Source organism: Pogoniulus pusillus, chromosome 15 (assembly GCF_015220805.1).
Source record: "Pogoniulus pusillus isolate bPogPus1 chromosome 15, bPogPus1.pri, whole genome shotgun sequence".
Taxonomy (NCBI): domain Eukaryota; kingdom Metazoa; phylum Chordata; class Aves; order Piciformes; family Lybiidae; genus Pogoniulus; species Pogoniulus pusillus.
The window spans coordinates 4,750,728-4,774,895 of record NC_087278.1 but is presented as its reverse complement, the minus strand read 5'-3'; the positions used below and the strand labels follow the sequence as shown (position 1 = coordinate 4,774,895).

The 24,168-nt window shown below is 47.0% G+C and overlaps 1 protein-coding gene across 1 annotated transcript in view; it reads right to left on the bottom strand.

Moving 5' to 3' along the window:
* The window catches only part of NR1H4 (nuclear receptor subfamily 1 group H member 4), a 75,194-nt gene that overhangs the window by 29,516 nt on the left and 21,510 nt on the right, over positions 1-24,168 (bottom strand). The window contains exons 2-4 of the mRNA XM_064154778.1: positions 22,585-22,725; positions 9,793-10,155; positions 793-933 (exon numbers count right to left, since the gene is read on the bottom strand). Of these exons, the coding sequence (XP_064010848.1) occupies positions 793-933; positions 9,793-10,155; positions 22,585-22,669 (589 nt within the window). The 5' untranslated portion in view covers positions 22,670-22,725. The remainder of the gene's footprint in view (positions 1-792; positions 934-9,792; positions 10,156-22,584; positions 22,726-24,168) is intronic.

Genomic DNA, 24,168 nt, shown 5'->3' with positions numbered 1-24,168 from the left:
CACCTGAGAGAAGAGAGCAACCTCCTCCTGGCCACAACCACCCCTCAGTTAGTTGTAGACAGCAATAAGGTCTCCCCTGAGCCTCCTCTTCTCCAGGCTAACCAATCCCAGCTCCCTCAGCCTCTCCTTCTAGGGCTGTACTCAAGGCCCCTCACCAGCCTCGTCGCCCTTCTCTGGACATGCTCAAGCATCTCAATGTCCCTCCTAAACTGGGGGGCCCAGAACTGAACACAGTACTCAAGGTGTGGTCTAACCAGTGCAGAGTAGAGGGGCAGAATGACCTCCCTGCTCCTGCTGACCACACCATTCCTGATGCAGGCCAGGATGCCACTGGCTCTCTTGGCCACCTGGGCACACTGCTGGCTCATGTTCAGGTGGGTATCAATCAGCACCCCCAGATCCCTCTCTGTCTGGCTGCTCTCCAGCCACTCCGACCCCAGCCTGTATCTCTGCATGGGGTTGTTGTAGCCAAAGTGCAGCACCCTGCACTTGGAACTATTGAATGCCATCCCATTGGCCTCTGCCCATCTGTCCAGGTGGTCAAGGTCCCGCTGCAGAGCCCTTCTGCCCTCCAACCCAGCCACATCTGCCACCAGCTTAGTGTCATCTGCAAACTTGCTGATGACTGACTCCATGCCCTCATCCAGATCATCTATGAAGATGTTAAAGAGGATGGGGCCTTTCATCTGCCAGATGACCTCTTTCACAGCTGTTTTATTAAAAGCAGCCTAATTAAACAAGTGCAGCATGTGCTGCCTGCTGCCTCCACGATGCAAATACCTGTACACATACATTCAGCCAACATGCCCATTTGCTTGCATTTCCTGAGGCGGCACTCCTGGCATTTCCTCCTCATGTACATGTCCATCTCGCAGTTGCCTCCGTTCTTGCACTTGTACACTGCGTTCTTCGTGATGCTTCGTCTGAAGAACCCTGCACAACACAGCAGTGCAACAGATCAAACACTCAACCAAGCAAAGCAGCTGAGTTGCAGAGCGCTTCCCACCTCCACGCGCCTCGTGTTCTGCTGCCACAGCAGGCAGTGCTGCCTGGGTGACTCTGTTCTTGATGGCTGTGTTTATAACAGCATCAAAGTCAGAGCATTTCATAAACTTACAAACATCTAAGGGGTTGGGGGCAGTGGGATGGTTTGGGAGTTCCCTGCCCCTCTGCTCTTATGAAATCACCCAGACTAGACTCAGCCAAGCTGGAAATGAAGAAATGGAGCTTTCTATTTACAGCTTAGCACAAGATACAAGCAGCTATTTACAATATATATACAGCTAAGGACAGAAATATACGAGTTAAAAAGTAATACAGAAACACAGCAGCCCTCCCAGAAACCAGAGTCCCCAGGAGGGGCTCCCAACCACCTTTCCACCCCTCTACCTTACCCAGACTTTGGCTTATGTTCAAGGTGAGTTTGGAGAATTGGCCAGGGAGGTTAAAAAGCAGAAGGATTTGTTAGACAGCAGGTTAGGGAGTAAAGTGCAGGAACCCAGAGAGCAACTCAGTTATCTATATTTGTGTTCTTGTTTTTATACATCCCAGCAAGCCTATGAATGAAGCAGACATCATCATTGTTCCCTGCCCCCCCCACTTTGGAAATCACCCAAACTAGACTCAGCTGCCTCTGGAAATTAGAATGAAGCTTTATATTTACAGCTTAGCACAATATACAAGCAGATAGTTACAGTATATATACAGCTATAGACAGAAATATACAAGGTAAAAGGTAATACAGACACACAGCAGCCCTCCCAGAAACCAGAGTCCCCAGGAGGGGCTCTCAACCACCCTTCCACCTTCTTTCTACCTCTCTACCTTACCCCAGAGCTTGCCTTACATGCAAGGTGAGTTTCGAAGCCGGGGGGTGCTAGAAGCAGCCCAGGGAGAAGGCCTGACTCTGACAGAGACTCTGGTCACAAAAATCTGGCTGTATTTCCTCTTTGAAATCTCTTCCAAGCTGTCTTTTATTGTATTTATCTGCAAAGCAGCCAATTGACTGGCATCAAGTCCTTTTGAAATGCAGATTGCTTAGAATCTCCATCAGCCTCAGGCATTATTTTTATTCATCAGTCACCTAGTGTCTAATATATTAACATTTACTGGTCAGAGAGGGGAGTTAAAAAGCCTGGATTTAAGCTTTAGGTTCTCCTTGTCTGTTGAAGGGAGCTCAAGAAAAGCCTGGCTGAGGCACTCAGTGCCATGGTCTGGTTAATTGGCTAGGGCTGGGTGCTAGGTTGGCTTGGATGAGCTTGGAGGTCTCTTCCAACCTGGCTGATTCTATGATTATGTGACACACACACACACTGTCTTATCTATGTTTGTGTTCTTATTTTTATGCATCTCAGCAAGCCTGTGAGTGCAGCAGACATCACCACCTGTTTCCTTTTCACAGCCTGCAATCTAATTTTTCCTCATTAAAATAATCCAATCAGCCTCAAACGAGCTCAGTCAGAAAGGTGGGGCCAGACTCTGCTCAGTGGTCCCCAGGAATGAGGTAATGGGCACAAAGCTTGAATGTAGAAAGTTCCATCTAAACATGAGAAGCTTCTTTACTTTGAGGATGGCAGAGCACTGGCACAGGCTGCCCAGACAGGTGGTGGAGTCTCCATGTCTGGAGAAGTTCAAGGCCTGCCTGGATGTGTCCATTTGTGATCTGTGCTAGGTGATCCTGCTCTGTTGTCAGGAGAGCTGGAGCTGGATTCCATGATCTTCAATGGTCACTTCCATTATGTGAAATCAAGGTGATAACTCATGGGCCCAAGCTTTAGACATTAGCCCAAAGTAAGGACCTAGAGTAGAATCATGGAATTGTTTTGTACGGAAAAGACCTTTAAGATTATCAAGTCCAACCATTATCTAACTGAACCAATTCTGATGCTAAACCATGTCCCTAAGCACCACATCACTGCAACTTTTAAACACCTTCAGGGATGGAGATTCAGCTGCCTCCCTGGAGAGCCTGTTCTAGCACTTGAGAACCCTTTCAGTGAGAAGTTTCTTCTAATATCCAACCTAAAGCTTCCCTGGTACATCTTGAGGCCATTTCTTCTTGTCCTATCATTTGCTACTAGGGAGAAGAGACCAAGACCCACCTGGCTGCAGCCTCCTTTCAGGGAGTTGTAGAGAGCAATGAGGTTTCCCCTCAGTGAGAGGGGAGAACTGAGGAGGAGAAGGCTACCAGTGCCTTTACCAGCAGGCTGGGGAGCACTTTCATTGTGTGCTTTGTTAAGATGAGATCTGGAAGAGCTGGATCCATCAAGAGCTGTTGAAGGAAGGCACTGCTAGCTCATGTTGTGCCAGTCTCACTATGGACCCCCTGGGGCTTCCCAAGGGGCACTTATTCTTAGGACCTTCTGCTGAGAGGTCACAGATTTAGAGTTTACTTCAAACTAGAGCTCTGTGTGAATTTCCATTAACCAGAGCTATTCACAAAGCTTTCACTTGCTCACTGGCACAATAAAACCACCACCATTTTCCAGCCTGGCACCAAGAGAAGCACCAGACAAGATCCAGTGTCCCATAATCAATTCACAGTGCAACAGCAGATGCAAGTCTGAGTTGTTATAGAATCAATGAGGTTGGAAAAGACCTTTAAGATCAAGTCCAACTGTAACCCAAACCATAACCTGAAGTGCCACAGCTACAGGCTTCTTGAACACCTTCAGGCACAGCAACCCCACCACCTGGCTGGGCAGCCTGTTCCAGTACCTCCCTGCTCTTTCAGTAGTGACTTTTTCCTGATAGCCAATCTAAACCTTCTGTGGCACAACTTGAGCCAATTTCTTCTTATTCTATTGTGATTTTTTTTTTCTCCACTGTGGGATTTGTCTGTGTGTTTTCTGACTGCATTCAACTAAGATCCTGCCCCACTGAATCTTGGTGAGGTAACAGGTGACCTGATCCTGCCAGTCCCAGATGACAATTACCCAACCTTGGGCCATGTTTTTATAGTTGCATCCTCTCTGCCAAGCACCAGTTGAAAAAAAATCCACTATCTGGTCACAAAAATCTGGCTGTGTTTCCTCTTTGAAATCTCTTCCATGCTGTCTTTTATTGGCTGCTTTGCAGATAAATACACTTGACAGGCATCAAGTCCTTTTGAAATGCAGATTGCTTAGAATCTCCAGCAGCCTCGGGCATTATTTTTATTCATCAGTCACCTAGTGTCTAATATATTAGCATTTACTGGTCAGAGAAGGGAGTTAAAAAGCCTGGATTTAAGCTGTAGGTTCTCCCTGTCTGTGGAAGGGAGTTAAAAGCCTGGATTTAAGCTGTAGGTTCTCCCTGTCTCTTGAAGAGAGTTAAAAGCCTGGATTTAAGCTAAAGGTTTTTCCTTTCTGATGAAGAGAGTTAAAAGCCTGGATTTAAGCTAAAGGTTTTTCCTTTCTGATGAAGAGAGTTAAAAGCCTGGATTTAAGCTAAAGGTTCTCTATGTCTGATGAAGAGAGTTAAAAGCCTGGATTTAAGCTGTAGGTTCTCTCTGCCTGTAGAAGGGAGTTAAAAGCCTGGATTTAAGCTGTAGGTTCTCCCTGTCTGATGAAGGGAGTTAAAAGCCTGGATTTAAACTGTAGGTTCTCCCTGTCTGATGAAGGGAGTTAAAAGCCTGGATTTAAACTGTAGGTTCTCCCTGTCTGATGAAGAGAGTTAAAAGCCTGGATTTAAGCTGTAGGTTCTCCCTGTCTGTGGAAGGGAGTTAAAAGCCTGGATCTAAGCTGAAGGTTCTCCCTGTCTCTTGAAGGGAGTTAAAAAGCCTGGGTTTAAGCTGTAGGTTCTCCCTGTCTGATGAAGAGAGTTAAAAGGCTGGATTTAAGCTGTAGGTTCTCCCTCTGTTGAAGGGAGTTAAAAGCCTGGATTTAAGCTGTAGGTTCTCCCTGTCTGTGGAAGGGAGTTAAAAGCCTGGATTTAAGCTGTAGGTTCTCCCTGCCTGTTGAAGAGAGTTAAAAGCCTGGATTTAAGCTAAAGGTTCTCCCTGTCTCTTGAAGGGGGTTAAAAGCCTGGGTTTAAGCTGTAGGTTCTCCCTATTGACTGAAGCAAACTGCATCTTCTGTACAGACTTTATGAATTGTACTTGCTACATATAAATCCTGCAATCTGTGATGCATTTTAATTAGGGCTAAATGTTGAAAAAACTCTACAAACATTCACCTTGTAGAGCAGGGTTATAGGTTGGGCTTGGTGATCCTGAAAGTCTTTTCCAACCTGAATGTTTCTGTGATTTATGATGTTGATTTTATCACCCACAAGGTCTTCATTTTCTTTTTTTTTTGTGGAGGATGAAAGGAAAATATTCTTAGAATTTGTTTGGTTTTTTTTAAGGTACATTAAAAAATGTGAAAGCAGAAATCAAAAGCATGAATTTTAAAAGCTAGGAAACAAGATTCAAACAATCAAATATTTTCAAAATCAGGTTTTCAAGAAAAGGAGGTTGCTGAATGAATTATCCAAGAAAGAAAGGAGAAAAATAATTAACATACTCCTCACTGAGGACTGAATCCTATAAAAATGAGTGCAAAGCCTCCCCATTTGAATGTCCACAGGATTAATGAAGCCAGCAGGCAAGTTCTAGCCCTGCAGACAGGGATCTACATTTCATTTGGGACAGATATTTGGCATAAACTAGCAGGCTTGTTATCCAAAAGAAGGTCTAATTCCATACTTGGATGTGAGACACGTGAGATAACCTACTGCACTGATATAAACACAGCTCAAGTCCCAAGGGCAGTTTTGGTCACTGTGCTTTGAAGGTAATGTGTAGCCACATAAAACGTTCCACAGGTACACAAGAATGATCAGAGGTCACAGAATTACAGATCCTTAGAGGCTGGAAGGGACCTCCCGAGATCATTGAGTCCAACCGCCCTGCCAAGGCAGCATCACCTTGGGAAGTTCACCAAGGCAGCATCACCTTGGGAAGTTCACCAAGGCAGCATCACCTTGGGAAGTTCACCAAGGCAGCATCACCTTGGGCAGTTCACCAAGGCAGCATCACCTTGGGCAGTTCACCAAGGCAGCATCACCTTGGGCAGTTCACCAAGGCAGCATCACCTTGGGCAGTTCACCAAGGCAGCATCATCTTGGGCAGTTCACCAAGGCAGCATCACCTTGGGAAGTTCACCAAGGCAGCATCACCTTGGGAAGTTCACCAAGGCAGCATCACCTTGGGAAGTTCACCAAGGCAGCATCACCTTGGGAAGTTCACCAAGGCAGCATCACCTTGGGAAGTTCACCAAGGCAGCATCACCTTGGGAAGTTCACCAAGGCAGCATGGCCTCTTCTGCCAGGCAACCAGCAATAGAACAAGAGGACACAGTCTCAAGTTGTGCCAGGGAAGGTCTAGGCTGGATGTTAGGAGCAAGTTGTTGGCAGAGAGAGTGATTGGCATTGGAATGGGCTGCCCAGGGAGGTGGTGGAGTTGTCATTCCTGGAGATGTTCAAGGAAAGCCTGGATGAGGCACTTAGTGCCATGGTCTAGTTGACTGGATAGGGCTGGGTGCTAGGTTGGCCTGGATGATCTTGGAGGTCTCTTCCAACCTGGTTGACTCTGTGATTCTATTCTATTCTATGAATGCATCCAGGTGGGTTTGGAAAGTCTCCAGAGGAGACTCCACAACCTCTGGGCAGCCTGTTTCAGGGCTCTGTCACCTTCACTGTAAAGAAGTTTCTTCTCATGTTCCAGTTTGTAGCTGTTGCTCCTTGTCTTGTTGCTGCTGACCACCGAAAGGAGATTGGCGCCAGCCACTAGGCACCACCCCTCAGATATTGATAGACATTGATCAGTTCCCCTCTCAGTCTTCTCCAAATAGCCCCAGGGCTCTCAGTCTCTCTCTTATGGTTCTCCCCTGGACTCTCCCTAGCAGGTTCCTGTCTCTCAAACTGGGGAGCCCAAAATTTGACACAGTATTCCAGGTGTGATCTCAGTAAGCAGAGCAGAGGGGGAGAAGAACCTCCCCAGACCTACTGGCCCCACATTTCCTGATGCACCCCAGGATGCCATTGGCTCTCTTGGCCACAAGGCCACATTGCTGGCCTATGGAGAGGTCTAGAAAACCTCCTGCCCCTTTCCCTTTGCGAGACAAAATCCCTATCCTCAGCACATCCTTTTTACTGAATCAGCTGGCACTCTAACAACCTCTAAAGTTTATTGTAGAAACAAAATGCATTGCCTTTAAATCATCCAGCTTTTACTGTGTTTGATCAAGGCTGCTGTTCTCTGTAATTAAGGTTGCAGTCATGAAACAGAGTGAAAACATAAAACAAATTATCCCAATAAACCAGTAAAACAATGGATACATCAGAGTGATTCAAAATGAATCAGAGATGAATGCATATTTCCTTTCACCATAGGTTTGAGTCCAAGTATTTACCTGGTGCTTTAACCAACAACCCCATGCAGAGATACAGGCTGGGGTCGGAGTGGCTGAGAGCAGCCAGGCAGAGAGGGATCTGGGGGTGCTGATTGATACCTGCCTGAACATGAGCCAGCACTGTGCCCAGGTGGCCAAGAGAGCCAACGGCATCCTGGCCTGCATCAGGAATGGTGTGGCCAGCAGGAGCAGGGAGGTCATTCTGCCCCTGTACTCTGCACTGGTTAGACCACACCTTGAGTGCTGTGTTCAGTTCTGGGCCCCCCAGTTTAGGAGGGACATTGAGATGCTTGAGTGTGTCCAGAGGAGGGCGACGAGGCTGGGGAGAGGCCTTGAGCACAGCCCTACGAGGAGAGGCTGAGGGAGCTGGGATTGGTTAGCCTGGAGAAGAGGAGGCTCAGAGGTGACCTTATTGCTGTCTACAACTACCTGAGGGGTGGTTGTGGCCAGGAGGAGGTTGCTCTCTTCTCTCAGGTGGCCAGCACCAGAACAAGAGGACACAGCCTCAGGCTGCGCCAGAGGAAATTTAGGCTGGAGGTGAGGAGAAAGTTCTTCACTGAGAGAGTCATTGGACACTGGAATGGGCTGCCCGGGGAGGTGGTGGAGTCGCCGTCCCTGGAGCTGTTCAAGGCAGGACTGGACGTGGCACTTGGTGCCATGGTCTGGCCTTGAGCTCTGTGGTAAAGGGTTGGACTTGATGATCTGTGAGGTCTCTTCCAACCTTGGTGATACTGTGACCTCTCTCCTAGAAACATTCTTTACAGATTTCCTAGTTCAGAATTGTCTTTGAAAATTGCTAAACTATTTAACAATGAAGTTAATAAACAGAAGGAATTGGTCACTAACAGAGGAAATGTATCATTACTTGGAAGCTTTGTGTCAAAACTGAGTGTATTCTGGTTTATAATGACAGCATTTATGAGAGGCAGTTCATAACTTTTTTTTTACTTTGAGGCTATTCACACAGAAATTAATCTCTTATTCATTGGAATGATTGAGATTAACTGTATGAACCTTGACTGTATTTCTGTTTACAGTGGCTGGCCAGTGTGGCCTGCTGTGCCCTCAGAAATTAATTTGTGATAGATAAGGCAAGCTCTCAAAAGTAGTCCAAAGTCCATGCCCAGTGACAGTGAGTCCTACACTGAGGTATTTTAGTGCTTCGGTAATGTCTGCAGAAGCAATGATCACAGTATCACAGTATCACCAAGGTAGGAAGAGACCTCACAGATCATCAAGTCCAGCCCTTTACCACAGAGCTCAAGGCTAGACCATGGCACCAAGTGCCACGTCCAATCCTGCCTTGAAGTGCCCCAGGGACAGCGACTCCACCACCTCCCCGGGCAGCCCATTCCAGTGTCCAATGACTCTCTCAGTGAAGAACTTTCTCCTCACCTCCAGCCTAAATTTCCCCTGGTGTAGCTTGAGGCTGTGTCCTCTCGTTCTGGTGCTGGCCACCTGAGAGAAGAGAGCAACCTCCTCCTGGCCACAACCACCCCTCAGGTAGTTGTAGACAGCAATAAGGTCTCCTCTGAGCCTCCTCTTCTCCAGGCTAACCAATCCCAGCTCCCTCAGCCTCTCCTCGTAGGGCTTATGCTGAGAAGTTTATTCCTAGAACAGAGTGCAAAGCTGGGGTGTTACTTTTCTTCCTGCAGAAAAGCCTTGCCACGAGGTAACTGAGTGTAGCTGTAACTATATTTATGTCATACCTTTCATCCCTCTGCTAACCTGTCTGCAGTTGCATTTCCAATAATGGCAAGGGTTTTTCTAGATCCCATTTAGCCTGAAGCCTGCTTGTGAATTCTCTTCTCCTAAGAAGCAAGATACTTGTCCTACAGATATCACCCATGTCCTGAAGCAGCTCCCTGCCTAGGGACAGGGGCTAACCCCAGGAGAAAGTCTGGGATTAGCAAACCTTTCCTTTCACACACCTGAGGACACCCACCATATCCTTATGGAGCTGGGGGAGAGAGATTCTCTGGCCACAGCCTGCAGGTGGGAGTTGGCACCTTCACATGCTCACCATGCATGCTACAGGAGGCAGTTTGCAGCTGATTTCTAGGGCACCTAACCCAGGGGCCTCCATGAGCTCAGTTCCATCCACAGACAGAGACCTGCATCAACAACCTCTGCTCTTAGCCAGGCTGCCAAGCCCCCAGGTGAAAGATGTTCTTCAGTTTACCAAGAGCTGGTGGTAGCTCAAGAGCTGCTGCTCAGCCAGCTGTGCTCTATAATCACAGGACAGGGCTGGGGATGCTGCCAATCTGCTGTGAAAAAGCACAGAGTAGTGTACACCAAACCTAAATAGAGATCTCTAAAATGCTTAACAACTCAGATAGGACAAACAGGACAGAAAAATACATTCATACACTGTTATGCTTATTAGCTGACTTGCATCCTGTAATCAATTCCATCCTACCTTTGCATCCTTCACAGGTAAGAGCATTGTAGTGGTAGCCAGAGGCTTTGTCCCCGCAGACCACACAGAGCTCTTCTCCTTTCACTCTTCCTGTGGAGTGACCCAGTCTTGGCTTTTTGGCTGCAGGAATATCCATGATCTCTGTCTCTCTTGTGAAAAAGGTCTCTGAAGGGATTCTCCTGAGCTCATACATCCCAGGGGAATACCACTCCTCATGCTGTGGAGGGTAGAAGCCTAGGTTGGAGTAATAAGGTGGTGATGAGATCTGAGGCTGAACTTGAGGAAATGGCAGACTGTTGTACTGGGTGTAAGGTGACACATCTGCCTCTTGCACTGGAGAACTCATGGGCTCTGCAAGGACACCTGGAAAACAATAAGCATAGAATCAGCCAGGTTGGAAGAGACCTCCAGCATCATCCAGTCCAACCTAGCACCCAGCCCTAGCCAGTCAACCAGACCATGGCACTAAGTGCCTCATCCAGGCTCTTCTTGAAGACCTTCAGGGATGGAGACTCCACCACCTCCCTGGGCAGCCCATTCCAATGCCAATCACTCTCTCTGCCAACAACTTCCTCCTAACATCCAGCCTAGACTGACACTACTTGAGACTGTGTCCTCTTGTTCTGTTGCTGGTTGTCTGGCAGAAGAGACCAACCCCCACCTGGCTACAGCCTCCCTTCAGGTACATGTAAGGCAGCAATGAGGTCTGCCCTGAGCCTCCTCTTCTGCAGGCTGCACACCCCCAGCTCTCTCAGCCTCTCCTCACAGGGCTGTGCTCCAGGCCCCTCACCAGCTTTGTTGCCCTTCTCTGGACATGTTCCAGCACCTCAACATCTTTCTTGAATTGAGGGGCCCAGAACTGGACACAGCACTCAAGGTGTGGCCTGACCAGTGCTGAGAATAGGGGCAAAATAACCTCCCTTGTGCTGCTGGCCACACTGCTCCTGAGCCAGGCCAGGATGCCATTGGCTCTCTTGGCCACCTGGGCACACTGCTGGCTCATCTTCAGCTACTATCCACAAGTGCCCCCAGGTCTCTTTACTCCTGGCTGCTCTCAGCCACTCAGGCCCCAGCCTGTAGTGCTGCTTGGGGTTGTTGTGGCCAAAGTATAGAACCCTGCACTTGGCCTTGTTCAGTCTCATCCCATTGGCCTCTGCTCACCCATCCAGCCTGTCCAAATCCCTCTGCAGGGCTCTCCTACCCTCCAGCAGCTCTATACCTGCTCCTAGCTTGGTGTCAAATACCAAACCCATTTCTAGTAGTGCCATGAAATTGCAGTTATTAAAGAAGTTTCCACTTGCAGACCTTCCTCTCAAAACCCAAGATGTAGTCATGAAGTCTGCTTTATCTGAGCTGAGGTTTGCTGTGGTCCTACCAAAAGACATTACAAGATAGCTTAGAAGTAGCAGAGTCCCTCAGTCACTCCTTTATCATTGGTGGGCAAGTTTGGCACTGGCATTTACAAAACACACCTGAAAGACACCATGCAGCTAATCACAGAAATGTTCTGTTCAATCTACACCACAGAGAATCTACCAACCCAAATCAGATCTCACTACAGAATAAAGAAGACCTTAAAGAACCACCCAAAGTCCTGTGGCATTAGTGAAAGTTAGCTCAAGACTCAAGCATCATGTTAGTTTTTGATTCTGAATGAAGACATTATGACAGGGAAAAGCTGCACTGGGGAAAGGTGACAAGAGGGAGGCTTCATTAGAAGAGGAAGAACATGAAATAAACCTTCAAGAAGTGCCTGACAGGGAAAAATGAGTTTGCCATTAAGGAGCAGGGAGGACATTGCTAATGTAAGTGGTCAGCTTTGGCATCCAGCCTTCAGTGGCCACCCAGCCAGCCTCTGCAGCCTGAGCCTCTACAAGCCTGGGCAGTTGTGTGATGCTTATGTGTGAAGCACCTCTGAGCCAACAGCAATCCTGGCAGGGGCACAAGGCATGACAAGCTTTCCTGTTGGAACCAGCACAATATCTGGAGTCTCCCTTAGCTTTGCCCATTTAATAGCAGATTAAAAAATGTAAACAACTGAGGTCTCTTTTTTCCCCCAGTACTAGAGCAGCATCTAGCAGTCCCTGCAGGACAAACAGCTGAAAAGAGTGATTTAAAAGTTATTTGCTAACTGCTTCATATTTTCTCTTGGAGCAAGCCAAGCCTTGCTCTTTCATGAAAACAATGACACAATTCTTTTGGTAGGTCCAAAAAGAGAATGGGAGAGAAATGTTACATATTTCCAGGCAGATGCTGAGCCTCGTTTCTGCTGGAGTTGACTGCAGTATTTACAAGGGGATCAGAGATGAATGGGCCCATTACTTATCAGGGTTTCAGAAGCACTCCAAAAAGACTTTTTTCCTCACATAAAATAGGTTCCCTGGCAAGTCTCCTCTATTTCAGAGGATGCAAAACCATTGAAATGCTAACAGTTAAGAAGCAAGAACATCTGTCATGACATTGATCATTAAAACCTATAGCAAGGGAGTTTTTCCTCTCCTTTATCTCGCTTCAGTTAGTGCCAGAAGCTAACTGTGTCATTTCACCTACTTTTTCAAGGTCTTACACTTGCTCTGCAGGCTTCTGCCCTTCCCACTTGTGCCAGTTTGAAGCTAGGTGGAATATTTTGGTGAGAAGAATTAGATTATAGGCTGTGAAAAGGAAACAGTGGTGATGTCTACTGCACTCACAGGCTTGCTGAGATGTATAAAAGCAAGAACACAAATATAGATAACAGAGTTGCTCTCTGGCTCTGGCTGCCTGCACTTTTCTCCCTAACCTGCTGTCTGACTAATCCCTCTGCTTCCTAACCCCCCTGGCCGATTCTCCAAACTCACCTTGAACATAAGGCAAAGTCTGGGATAAGGTAGAGAGGTGGAAAGGTAGTTGGGAGCCCCTCCTGGGGACTCTGGTTTTGGAGAGGGCAGCTGAGTTTCTGTGTTACCTTTTTTAACTTGTACATTTCTGCCTGTAGCTGTATATGTATATGGCATATATGTATAACCAGGAATAGAACAAGGGGACACAGTCTCAAGTTGTGCCAGGGTAGGTATAGGCTGGATATTAGGAAGAAGTTCTTCACAGAGAGAGTGATTGGCATTGGAATGGGCTGCCCAGGGAGGTGGTGGAGTCTCCATCCCTGGAGGTGTTGAAGCAAAGCCTGGATGAGGCACTTAGTGCCATGGTCTGGTTGACTGGCTAGGGCTGGGTGCTAGGTTGGACTGGATGATCTTGGAGGTCTCTTCCAACCTGGTTGATTCTATGATTCTATATATTGCAAATGTCTGCTTGTATCTTGTGCTAAGCTGTAAATATAAAGCCCCATTCTAAGTTCCAGATTTGGCTGAGTCTGGTCTGGGTGTTTTCTTTTCTTAAGTGTGGGGAGGGCAGGTAACACCCACACCATCACATCCTTATTTTGGCACCCCACTGTTTCCTTTTCACAGCCTATAATCTGATTTCTCTCACTAGAATATCCCAGCTAGGCTCAAATTCACACACCACTGGATGGTGCTGAACAAGCCATGCAAGTCTTTTGGATCTGTGCAGCTGCTACGCTGTCAGAAGCACATCTTTGCCAACAGCAAATGTGGTCTTGAGTAAGCAGCAAGATGTACATCTGGAAAAACATGGCACAAACCCAAAGGGGAATAATGGTGCCATTTATTCTTAACAATTAGTTCAGTTATGTTTGCATTTAGTTGCTCCAGAAGAGGCCCAGGGGCTGAGGTTGTTTGGTCTGGAGAAGAGAAGGTTGAAGGGAGGTCTTACTGCTCTCTGTGACTACCTGAAAGGTTGCAATGAGGCCAGTGTTGATCTCTTCTCCCAAGTGATGGAACGAGAAGAAGTGGAGTTAATTTAGACTGGACATCAGGAAAAATGTCTTTACTGAGGGATTGGTGAGGCATTGGAACAGGCTGTTTGAAGAGCTTGCTGAGCATCTTTAAGCCTTAGAAGTCATCCAACCTTAGCTGGCTCAGTGAGACCCCATTACAGGCTCACAGGATGTTAGGAGTTGGAAGAGACCCAAAGAGATCATCCAGTCCAAGCCCCCTGCCAGAGCAGGACCATACAATCCAGCTCAGGTCACAGAGGAACACACCCAGACAGGCCCTGAAAGTCTCCAGAGAAGGAGACTCCACAACCTCTCTGGGCAGCCTGTTCCAGACCCTTGCAGTAAAGAAGTTGCCCCTTGTGTTGAGGTGGAACCTCCTGTGCTGCATTTTACATCCATTGCTCCTTGTCCCATCCCAAGGAACAAGTGAGCAGAGCCTGTCCCCCTCCCCTCAGATAGTCATAAACATTTATTAAATCCCCTCTCAGTCTTCTCTTTTCCAGACTTAAAAGCCTCATGTCCCTCAGCTTCTCCTCATCAGGCAGCGTTCCAGTTCCCTAATCATCCTTGTAGCCCTCCCTTGGACCCTCTCCAACAGATCCCTGTCCCTCTTAAACCCCATTCTCTACTCAAAGCAGATCAAAAGCAGTTCTCAAATACCTTTTCTTTTCCCCCCACCAAACCATCAATTACTCTAAAATTAAATACTGAAAGAAATGATCTGCTCCAAAGAATTAACACTCCAAAGCTATTCCTAGAAACATTGAATTGAAACCATGAGGTGTTCTGTAAAGAGGATTTCAATATTCATCTCTCATGATGGTTTTTTTTTGCTTGAAAAGTCCTTTTGCTCTGAAATAGCTTTTGAGAAAGATTCACAAAACAAAAAGTCTTTCAGAGCCCATTTGAAACAGGAATTGTTGAAGCAAAATATTTCTGCAGCCTGATTCAAAAGCACAGTTTGAGCTGCGTTCCCCCAGCCAACGTTTCCAACAGAAGCAGAAAGGGGCTCTGCTTTCAGAGGTTGTCCTGGGTGACTTTTGACAACCAGGCTGATGTTTGGAATTATGCTTTGCAAAGTATGGTGTGAATCTAGGCCAAACAGTTTCTTATCACAGAAGAGAAATAATCTTATCTTGCCAGCTGGAATGTACCAGATATGTATTGGTAGAAATCGAAGCTGGGCTGGTCTCATGCTACTGTGAGCTGTGAACCAGCCCACTGAAACCATGGGAGCTGCAGTAGTGCCAGCAGTGAAAGTGAAATCAGAAGCAAGCTCACTGGAACACAGCAAGATTTGATACCTTAAGTGTTTTGAAACGTTTACCTGTTTTTCCTTTTAGAGACAATCCCTTTTAAAGAGTGACTACTCAAACCCCCATAAATGTGATGTTGTCTGGAACTGTAGAGCTTTTGGATTGCCTTTCAGAAAATAAATGGGGTTTGATAAAAACCAAAACCACCTCACAGACAGCTGGAAAGTTTGCTGGTATCAAAGCAAAACCTTCACATAGAATGGCTTGAGTTAGAAAAGACCTTAAAGGGCACTTAGTGCCATGGTCTAGTTGATTGGTTAGGGCTGGGTGCTAGGTTGGACTGGATGATCTTGGAGGTCTCTTCCAACCTGGTTGATTCTATGATCTAGTTCCAATCCCCTGCCACAGGCAGCAATGGGTTACTGTGTGCAGTTCTGAAGCCCTCAACACAAGAAGGACATAGAACTGTTGGAGCCAGTTCAGAAGAGGCCACGAAGATGCTCAGAGGGCTGCCCAAGGTGGTGGTGGAGTCACCAACCCTGTTCAAGGGTGGTTTGAATGTGGTGCTTAGGGAGATGGTTTAAGGTGAATCTTGTAGAGTAGGGTTCTAGGTTGGACTTGGTGATCCTGAAGGGCTTTTCCAACCTGGTTGTCTTTGTGATTCTGTGGTGTGGTCATCCATTTTGCAAATATTTTTTCCCCCCCCATATCACTTTAAACAAAGTCATTGGAGAGTTTTGCTTTGGTTCCTTTAAGTTTTGCACAGAATATTTTATGTAAGACAGTAAAACAAAAATCTATCTGCCAGGCTTAGCCATTTGTGGAAATGCAGGAATTCAAGGAGGCATTTTCAGTTTGGAGAATTACAGTAAGGTTATGTGCAGATTGAAGGTGGTTCCATTCCAAACATTACAGGCATTGCAATGAGACCACCTTCTCATGTAGAAGTTATTGTTCCACCAATGTAAAGCTAGTTAAAGGGAAAAAAATTCTAAGCAGGTTTAGAACATGAATCTCCACCAGCTGTTCACAAAGGAATTTAAAGTAGCCACAATGAGATTCAGGCTGAAGTCATTTGGAAACCAAAGCATAACCATAAAAAAATAAATAAATCCTGATTTAATTCCAAAGTAATTATTTACAGATCTTTAAAGATCACTTAGTTTAGATAACCTTCCAGCATCCTACAGTTTCAAGAAAGAAGAATTGATAGCAAAGGCATCCAAGTGAGAACACAACAATATCCTACCTTAGGCTGTCTTCAGTCTGACCATTTCCTGAAGAAGAACACCCTCCTTAAGATACCAAATTCCTCTTTTCCCTCTTTTTCTCCCCCCCCCATAGACTATGTCGAACTTGTTGGTTCTACTTTGTATCCTGCAAGCTTCTCTACTGTGAGAGCTTTCTTGAAGACCAGCAAAGGAGTGACAGAGGTTATATAGTTTACTGATTAACTTCATTACAGAGAAACTTGTTTGTAAATGCCTGAGACAATAGCAATGTCCCTTCCCAGTGCAGGTTTGCCTGGATAAAGTTTGGTTACCATCCAAAGGGTTGCCCCCGAGCACCCCAGATGTAGTTTTTAACCTATTGTGGTTTATTCAGCACAGTTTTAGCGATACCTTTACAGCAATGTCAGGTGGTTCTGTGAAATGGGTTCAGTGTCACAAGAAACATGGAATGGTTTGGGTTGGAAGGCACCTTTCAAGGTCATCTCGTCCAACCTCCCCGCAGTCAGCAGGGACATCTGCAACTAATTGCTGATTGATACCCGCCTGAACATGAGCCAGCAGTGTGCCCAGGTGGCCAAGAGAGCCAGTGGCATCCTGGCCTGCCTCAGGAATGGTGTGGCCAGCAGGAGTAGGGAGGTCATTCTGCCCCTGTACTCTGCACTGCTTAGACCACACCCTGAGTACTGTGTTCAGCTCTGGGCCCCCTAGTTTAGGAGGGACATTGAGATGCTTGAGCGTGTCCAGCTCCATAAGGATATGGAGGGTGTCCTCAGGTGTGTGAAAGGAAAGGATTTCTAATCCCAGACTTTCTCCTGGGGTTAGCCCCTCTCCCTGGGCAGGGAGCTGCTTCAGGACATGGGTGATATCTGTAGGACAAGTATCTTGCTTCTTAGGAGAAGAGAATTCACAAGCAGGCTTCAGGCTAAATGGGATCTAGAAAAACCCTTGCCATTATTGGAAATGCAACTGCAGACAGGTTAGCAGAGGGATGAAAGGTATGACATAAATATAGTTACAGCTACACTCAGTTACCTCGTGGCAAGGCTTTTCTGCAGGAAGAAAAGTAACACCCCAGCTTTGCACTCTGTTCTAGGAATAAACATCTCAGCATAAGCCCTACGAGGAGAGGCTGAGGGAGCTGGGATTGGTTAGCCTGGAGAAGAGGAGGCTCAGGGGAGACCTTATTGCTGTCTACAACTACCTGAGGGGGGGTTGTGGCCAGGAGGAGGTTGCTCTCTTCTCTCAGGTGGCCAGCACCAGAACGAGAGGACACAGCCTCAGGCTGCACCAGGGGAAATTTAGGCTGGAGGTGAGGAGAAAGTTCTTCACTGAGAGAGTCATTGGACACTGGAATGGGCTGCCCGGGGAGGTGGTGGAGTCGCCGTCCCTGGAGCTGTTCAAGGCAGGATTGGACGTGGCACTTGGTGCCATGGTCTGGCCTTGAGCTCTGTGGTAAAGGGTTGGACTTGATGATCTGTGAGGTCTCTTCCAACCCTGATGATACTGTGATCTATAAAACAGGTCTCCCCAAACAACATGACCTGGAACAGTTCCAGGGATGGGGCAGCTGTCAGCTCTCTGGGCAACCTGGGACAGGGTCTCACCGCCCACAGGATCAAATAGTTCTTCCTTCTCCCCAGTCTTAATCTCTCTCTTTTAGTTCAAACTCATCACTCTTTGTCCTGCCACATCAGACCCTGTTAAAATGTCTATCCCTAGCTCTCTGATCACCCCTTTTAAGCACTGAAAGGCCACCTCCTATCTGTCTGGATTAACAGATGGTTTTTAAGCACAGCAAAGCTGTATTCTCAAAACAAGAAGTCCAAAGTGCTGAGGCCATCCTGGACACTATCTGTATGACAAGATAAAATTGTGCCAGAAAGGTATCCTTACCCCAAGGTCAAACATGAAGGATCAATTCTCTTCTGTGTGGTGTAGAATCATAGAATCAACCAGGTTGGAAGAGACCTCCAAGATCATCCAGGCCAACCTAGCACCCAGCCCTGTCCAGTCAACCAGACCATGGCACTAAGTGCCTCATCCAGGCTTTGCTTGAAGACCCCCAGGGACGGTGCCTCCACCACCTCCCTGGGCAGCCCATTCCAATGCCAATCACTCTCTCTGGGAAGAACTTCTTCCTAACATCCAGCCTAGACCTACCCTGGCACAACTTGAGACTGTGTCCCCTTGTTCTATTGCTGGTTGCCTGGGAGAAGAGGCCACCCCCCACCTGGCTACAGTGTCCCTTCAGGTAGCTGTAGACAGCAATAAGGTCACCCCTGAGCCTCCTCTTCTCCAGACTAAACAGGCCCAGCTCCCTCAGCCTCTCCTCATAGGGTTTGTGTTCCAGGCCCCTCACCAGCTTTGTTGCCCTTCTCTGGACATGTTCCAGCACCTCAACATCTCTCTTGAATTGAGGAGCCCAGAACTGGACACAGCACTCAAGGTGTGGCCTGACCAGTGCTGAGTACAGGGGCAGAATAACCTCCCTTGTCCTACTGACCACACTGCTCCTGATCCAGGCCAGGATGCCATTGGCTCTCTTGGCCACCTGGGGTGGTTCTAACTCTCTAAATTAGGCAGGGTGCATCTGCACTGCATCGCAGACCTGACTCTTCTGGGCCCATGCAGCTTTCCTGGGACTCTCAGGAATTACCAGTGTAAGTCATTTCAATTCACAGCACCTGTAACATGGTGGGGGCTGTGCTGGATGCCAGCACAGGGAGCCTACAGGAAGGCTACAGAGGGCTTTTGTTTTCATAAGAGTGCTTAGCAATAGCACAAAAGGGAATGGCTGTAAGCTGAGGAAGAGTAGGTTTAGACTGGATCTTAAGAAATTTTTCTTCAGTACAAGGGGGGCAAGACTCTGGAATAGGTTGCCCAGGGAGGTTGTGGATGCCTCCTCCCTGGGGGTGTTCAAGGCCAGGTTAAATGAGGCCTTGAGCAGCCAGATCTAGTTGTGATGTATCCCTGCCCATAGCAGGGAGGTTGGAGTAGAGGATCCCTGAGGTCCCTTCCAACCTAAGCCAGTCTATGAAGTCAGCACATTGTGTGGCATGCCTTGGTTTAATGGCAGCTAAGGTATGAAGCTACAAACCCCACTGGGTGTTAGAGGACAGTATGAAGTAAAAGGACCAAAACCTCCTGCAGTTGTGCCCTTGCTGCTTTTTTGGGAACAAACCCTGGAGTCTTAAAGACACTTACTAAAGCAATCCAGACCAAAGCCCCAGAGCAGCTAAAGGTGCTGTGCCAATCAGTCTTCATTCTCTTTCAAGTAGCACTGTGGATGAGCACACTGAGACCCAGCATCACATTTGTGACCAGAGGTATGCCTGGGAACCACGCCTGGAAACAACTAGGCAGAGAGTTAAATCCCAGACTGCAAGGTACCCCTGAGTTCATGAGAGGGTCTCCTCTCTAGGCTGTGGTCCACAAATGACTCACAGGTGCACAAAAGAAAGCATCACACAAAGCCATTTTGGTTTTGCCTTGCTTGGTGGTACAACCTTCACCCTCAGAGCCCTGCTCATCTGCATGCCTTCTCTTTACATTCTTTTTCCTCATTGCCACTCCAGTTTGCCTCTCTTCGTGGCTCTCATAGATGCACAATGTTCTGCTTTAATTTGTGCTGTTTCCTTTTGATCTGGGGGGTCTGTTACTGGCCTAATTATCTTCTCTACAGGAATGAAGCCAGATGTTGCATCATCTGCCAGGTGGTCCTAAAGACATGTCATTATTTAACATATCTTATGATCCTGGAGCTGTTTAATCAGTTTGGACACCAGATCCTACTACCTGGGACTTCAACTAAAAGCATAACCACAGCAAATACAAATTTATCATCTCCAAGGAGTCAGCCTTTTAAGCTCATTTTAGGCACTGCCCTCTTCCTATAACAATTTTCAGTGGGATTTTCCTGTTCTTACACTGTCCAACACTTAAGACTTTGTTTATCTTCTCCTTCATTACATGCCATTTTTTTTGGTTCACCCTTCCTTGTCTGCTTTGACTTTTAAGAGTGTTGAATCACCCCAAAAGCATCTCTCTCAGCCAGGGACATAGAATCGACCAGGCTGGAAGAGACCTCCAAGATCATCCAGTCCAACCTAGCACCCAGCCCTAGCCAATCAGCCAGGCCATGGCACTAAGTGCCTCATCCAGGCTTTGCTTCAACATCTCCAGGGGCAGTGACTCCACCACCTCCCTGGGCAGCCCATTCCAATGCCAATCACTTTCTCTGCCAACAACTTCCTCCTAACATCCAGCCTAGACCTCCCCTGGCACAACTTGAGACTGTGTCCCCTTGTTCTATTGCTGGTTGCCTGGCAGAAGAGACCAACCCCACCTGGCTACAGCCTCCCTTCAGGTAGTTGTAGACAGCAATGAGGTCTCCCCTGAGCCTTCTCTTCTGCAGGCTGCACACCCCCAGTTCCCCCAGCCTCTCCTCACAGGGCTGTGCTCCAGGACCCTCACCAGCTTCATTGCCCTTCTCTGGACACCTTCCAGCATCTCAACATCTCTCTTGAATGGAGGAGGCCAGACCTGGACACAGTACATGCTCCCTTGTATTTTACCTGATGATTACTGTCTAAAAAATAATGACACAAGCAGTGAAAAAGTAGGTACTGGGGAGGAGGGGGAAGGAATCTTAACAATTGGAAGTAGCTCATTTATGTAGGACTTAAAAGGGGATGACTGGATTAAAATGTGGCATCCTAGATTTTAAGCATTGTTCTTCTCTTTGTGTATCATGGCCTGACATTGAAGTTAATAGGTGGCAAGGAAAGGTCTTAGCTATTTACATATAGGTTTTTAACAACTGGAAAACATTTCCCCCACCAAAACCCAACACATTTAGGGGGAAAAAAAAGCCCATAATAACACAGGCAAATGCAATGATTTTTGCTTGTGATTACTGATAGTGTTTTAGCTTCTCTGTATGGAGCCAGGACCTGGACAGAGGTCTGATTTGGAGAGGTGCTCTCAACTTCTAAGACCTCTGCGGCAGAAATGGCTCTGAGTGTTAGAGTCCCTCCGTGGCTGAGCTACTGTTCTAGCTTCAGATGGAGGAAACTGGAATGGGTTTAATTTTTCCAGCAGTCAGAAAGACAGAATTCTGGTCTTATTTGGACTGGAATCTTCAGAAGTGTTGCAGCTTTCTGTGGGGGTCTGTATTGTGTGTGAGGTCCTGAGTGCATCGTTTTACTTAATGAAGATCCCTTCAGCTGCCAAAAGGCTTTACAACTCCTAGTATTATTTTCTGTCTTTCCTTAGTAGTACATCTGATAGAAGAGAGCTTCTCCATGAACATAAAACATTGACCAAGAATTCCACCCTCAGTAACAAATCCATGCTTAGCCTTGAAGATCTCCATGGAGCTGGAGAGAGGAGAATTTCCCAGCCTCACTATAGGCTTTCCTCTGCACTGAGGTCAGTAGCACAGGTTTTCCAAAGTCTCCATAAGACAGTGGTTTTCATTTAGGTGAAATTGCTTTCAGAAATTTGCATAACACAGCAATGCAAACAGATTGCAGTAGAAGTTTATCACAAATTAACTGGAAACTCTCTCTGCTCAGCTTGATTTAGGAGACTCACATGAGGATAACTTCCAGCCTACATATAAAAGTCTGTCTCTGCTTGACGGTTCCAGGTGATAAATGGTGATGAAAACAACCTACAAGTTATGCTGTGAGCAATAGCATGCAGAGCTACACTAAAACCACAGGCACATGATTTGTGATGGCTACCACAGGTACTCAACATTTAGGAAGGCTGGCACATATGTCCTTGACTTGAGGTTGCACTGCATTCTCTTGAGGTTTGAGTGAAAGCTCTTTGGACCAGGTGGCCAAGAGAGTCAGTGGCATCCTGGCCTGCATCAGGAATGGTGTGGTCAGCAGGAGCAGGGAGGTCATTCTGCCCCTGTACTCTGCACTGGTTAGACCACACCTTGAGTACTGTGTTCAGTTCTGGGCCCCCCAGTTTAGGAAGGACATTGAGATACTTGAGCATGTCCAGAGAAGGGCAATGAGGCTGGGGAGAGGCCTTGAGCACAGCCCTACGAGGAGAGGCTGAGGGAGCTGGGATTGGTTAGCCTGGAGAAGAGGAGGCTCAGGGGAGACCTTATTGCTGTCTACAACTACCTGAGGGGTGGTTGTGGCCAGGAGAAGGTTGCTCTCTTCTCTCAGGTGGCCAGCGCCAGAACGAGAGGACACAGCCTCAGGCTGCGCCAGGGGAAATTTAGGCTGGAGGTGAGGAGAAAGTTCTTCCCTGAGAGAGTCATTGGACACTGGAATGGGCTGCCCGGGGAGGTGGTGGAGTCGCCGTCCCTGGAGCTGTTCAAGGTAGGATTGGACGTGGCACTTGGTGCCATGGTCTGGCCTTGAGCTCTGTGGTAAAGGGTTGGACTTGATGATCTATGAGGTCTCTTCCAACCCTGGTGATACTGTGACCTGATTTGGTGACTTACCAAACAAATGAGGACCTTCAGCAAGAGAAAATCCATCAGCAGTGGCTAGTTGGTGATGTCCTATTAAATTCATTTCAGATCCCATTTATTCTTCAGGGTGGGGGGGAACAGGCTGATTGAGAAATAGCTTGAAAGGAGAGCCTGAAAGACACAAAGCACAAAGACTATCTAAAACAAGCTAACCAGTTTTAGTGTCCATATTGCAAGGTGTGTTCAGAAGGTTGTTTCAATATTTACTGTCACAAACTTTGCCTTGAAGTTGCAAAGCCTAATTCAGCCTTCAAATAAAATGCTGCATCTAGTCTGTTTGGGTTTTCCTTGCTGTGATCTATTTTATTTGCCATGCTTCTGCTGCTCATTTAGAACTAATGGCATTTTATGCTCAACCTTATTTAGGTATTCACAAACTGAACCTGTGGTCTGACCTGCTGAGGGTATGCTGCCCAGTCCCCACTTCCAGGGAACACCAATTGTTTGCATTGGGTTTGGGTTTTTTTCATCACCCTTTCATTGTTTTAAGACACAGAAAAGAAGTTTAAGGTTATGCTCAGGTCAGAAGAACTAAGTCAGGAAACTTGAGTTTAATTTCCAGCAACAGGCTCTTTATCTTGCCTTGAGTAATTACTGTCTGAACAAGATGAATGATGGCAAAAGCAGAAAGCAAAGTGTAGTCTTATAAGCAAGCTTGTACACTCACTGCCTTTGTGGTGTCAAGCAGCTGCCTAACTCTCACTTGGGAGATGCTCATGTCTTCTCACTGCCAGGTCAGATGGAGCAGCTTTCATCTCTTGTGGCCCAAAGTGGCTCTGTACCTTCTCCTTCCTGCCAGATTATTAGGTAAGAGGCTATAGACCTGCCATAGCCACTTACTTATCCAAGTCTATAGCCAAAACAGCACCACATCAAGGAGGAAGGCATGCAAGAGGATCCCTTGCCCATGTCTGTCTCATATGGGTGAGATAGGGCAAATCAAGATTGCATCTGGCACGGCACCAGCAGCAGCAGCAGAACACACAGCTGCAACAAGGAGATGCCTCGAGAGTTTGTGTAGACACCATGAAGATGCTGCATTAAGTTGACAGAAATCTTAGTCTGATTTAGTCTCAATGCTTTATTTGGTTTAATTCCCATGGGATTGTTCCTAGGACTGTGCATGCACTCAGTGAAAGCATTTGGGAGTTCTATCTGAGCCTGCTTCCCAGTAGGGGCTCAGCATATTTCTCAAGCAAAAATGAAGCCATCTGACAAGAACATGAGTGCAGCAGGAGGTCCCAGTGCCAAGCAGGCTGGGAAGTAGCTTGTGAGAGTGGCAAGCACACTGGGTAATTACATTCAGATTTGTCCTAAGGCTTCATTAAGTTCCTTCTTAACATAAACAGAAGCCCTCTAATTAGACAGATGCATTTCTGATGTCTGCCTGCAGATAATTTAAACAGTTTACTCAGAAATGTCAAAAGCTGCTTGTATCCCAGACCAGATAGGGCTCCTGTGGCAAACAACATGTAAACACAGTTTCAGAGCTAGCACAGAAAACAGTTTTGCAACAGCAAGAAAAAAAAACCCTCCACACATCTTGGGATGAAG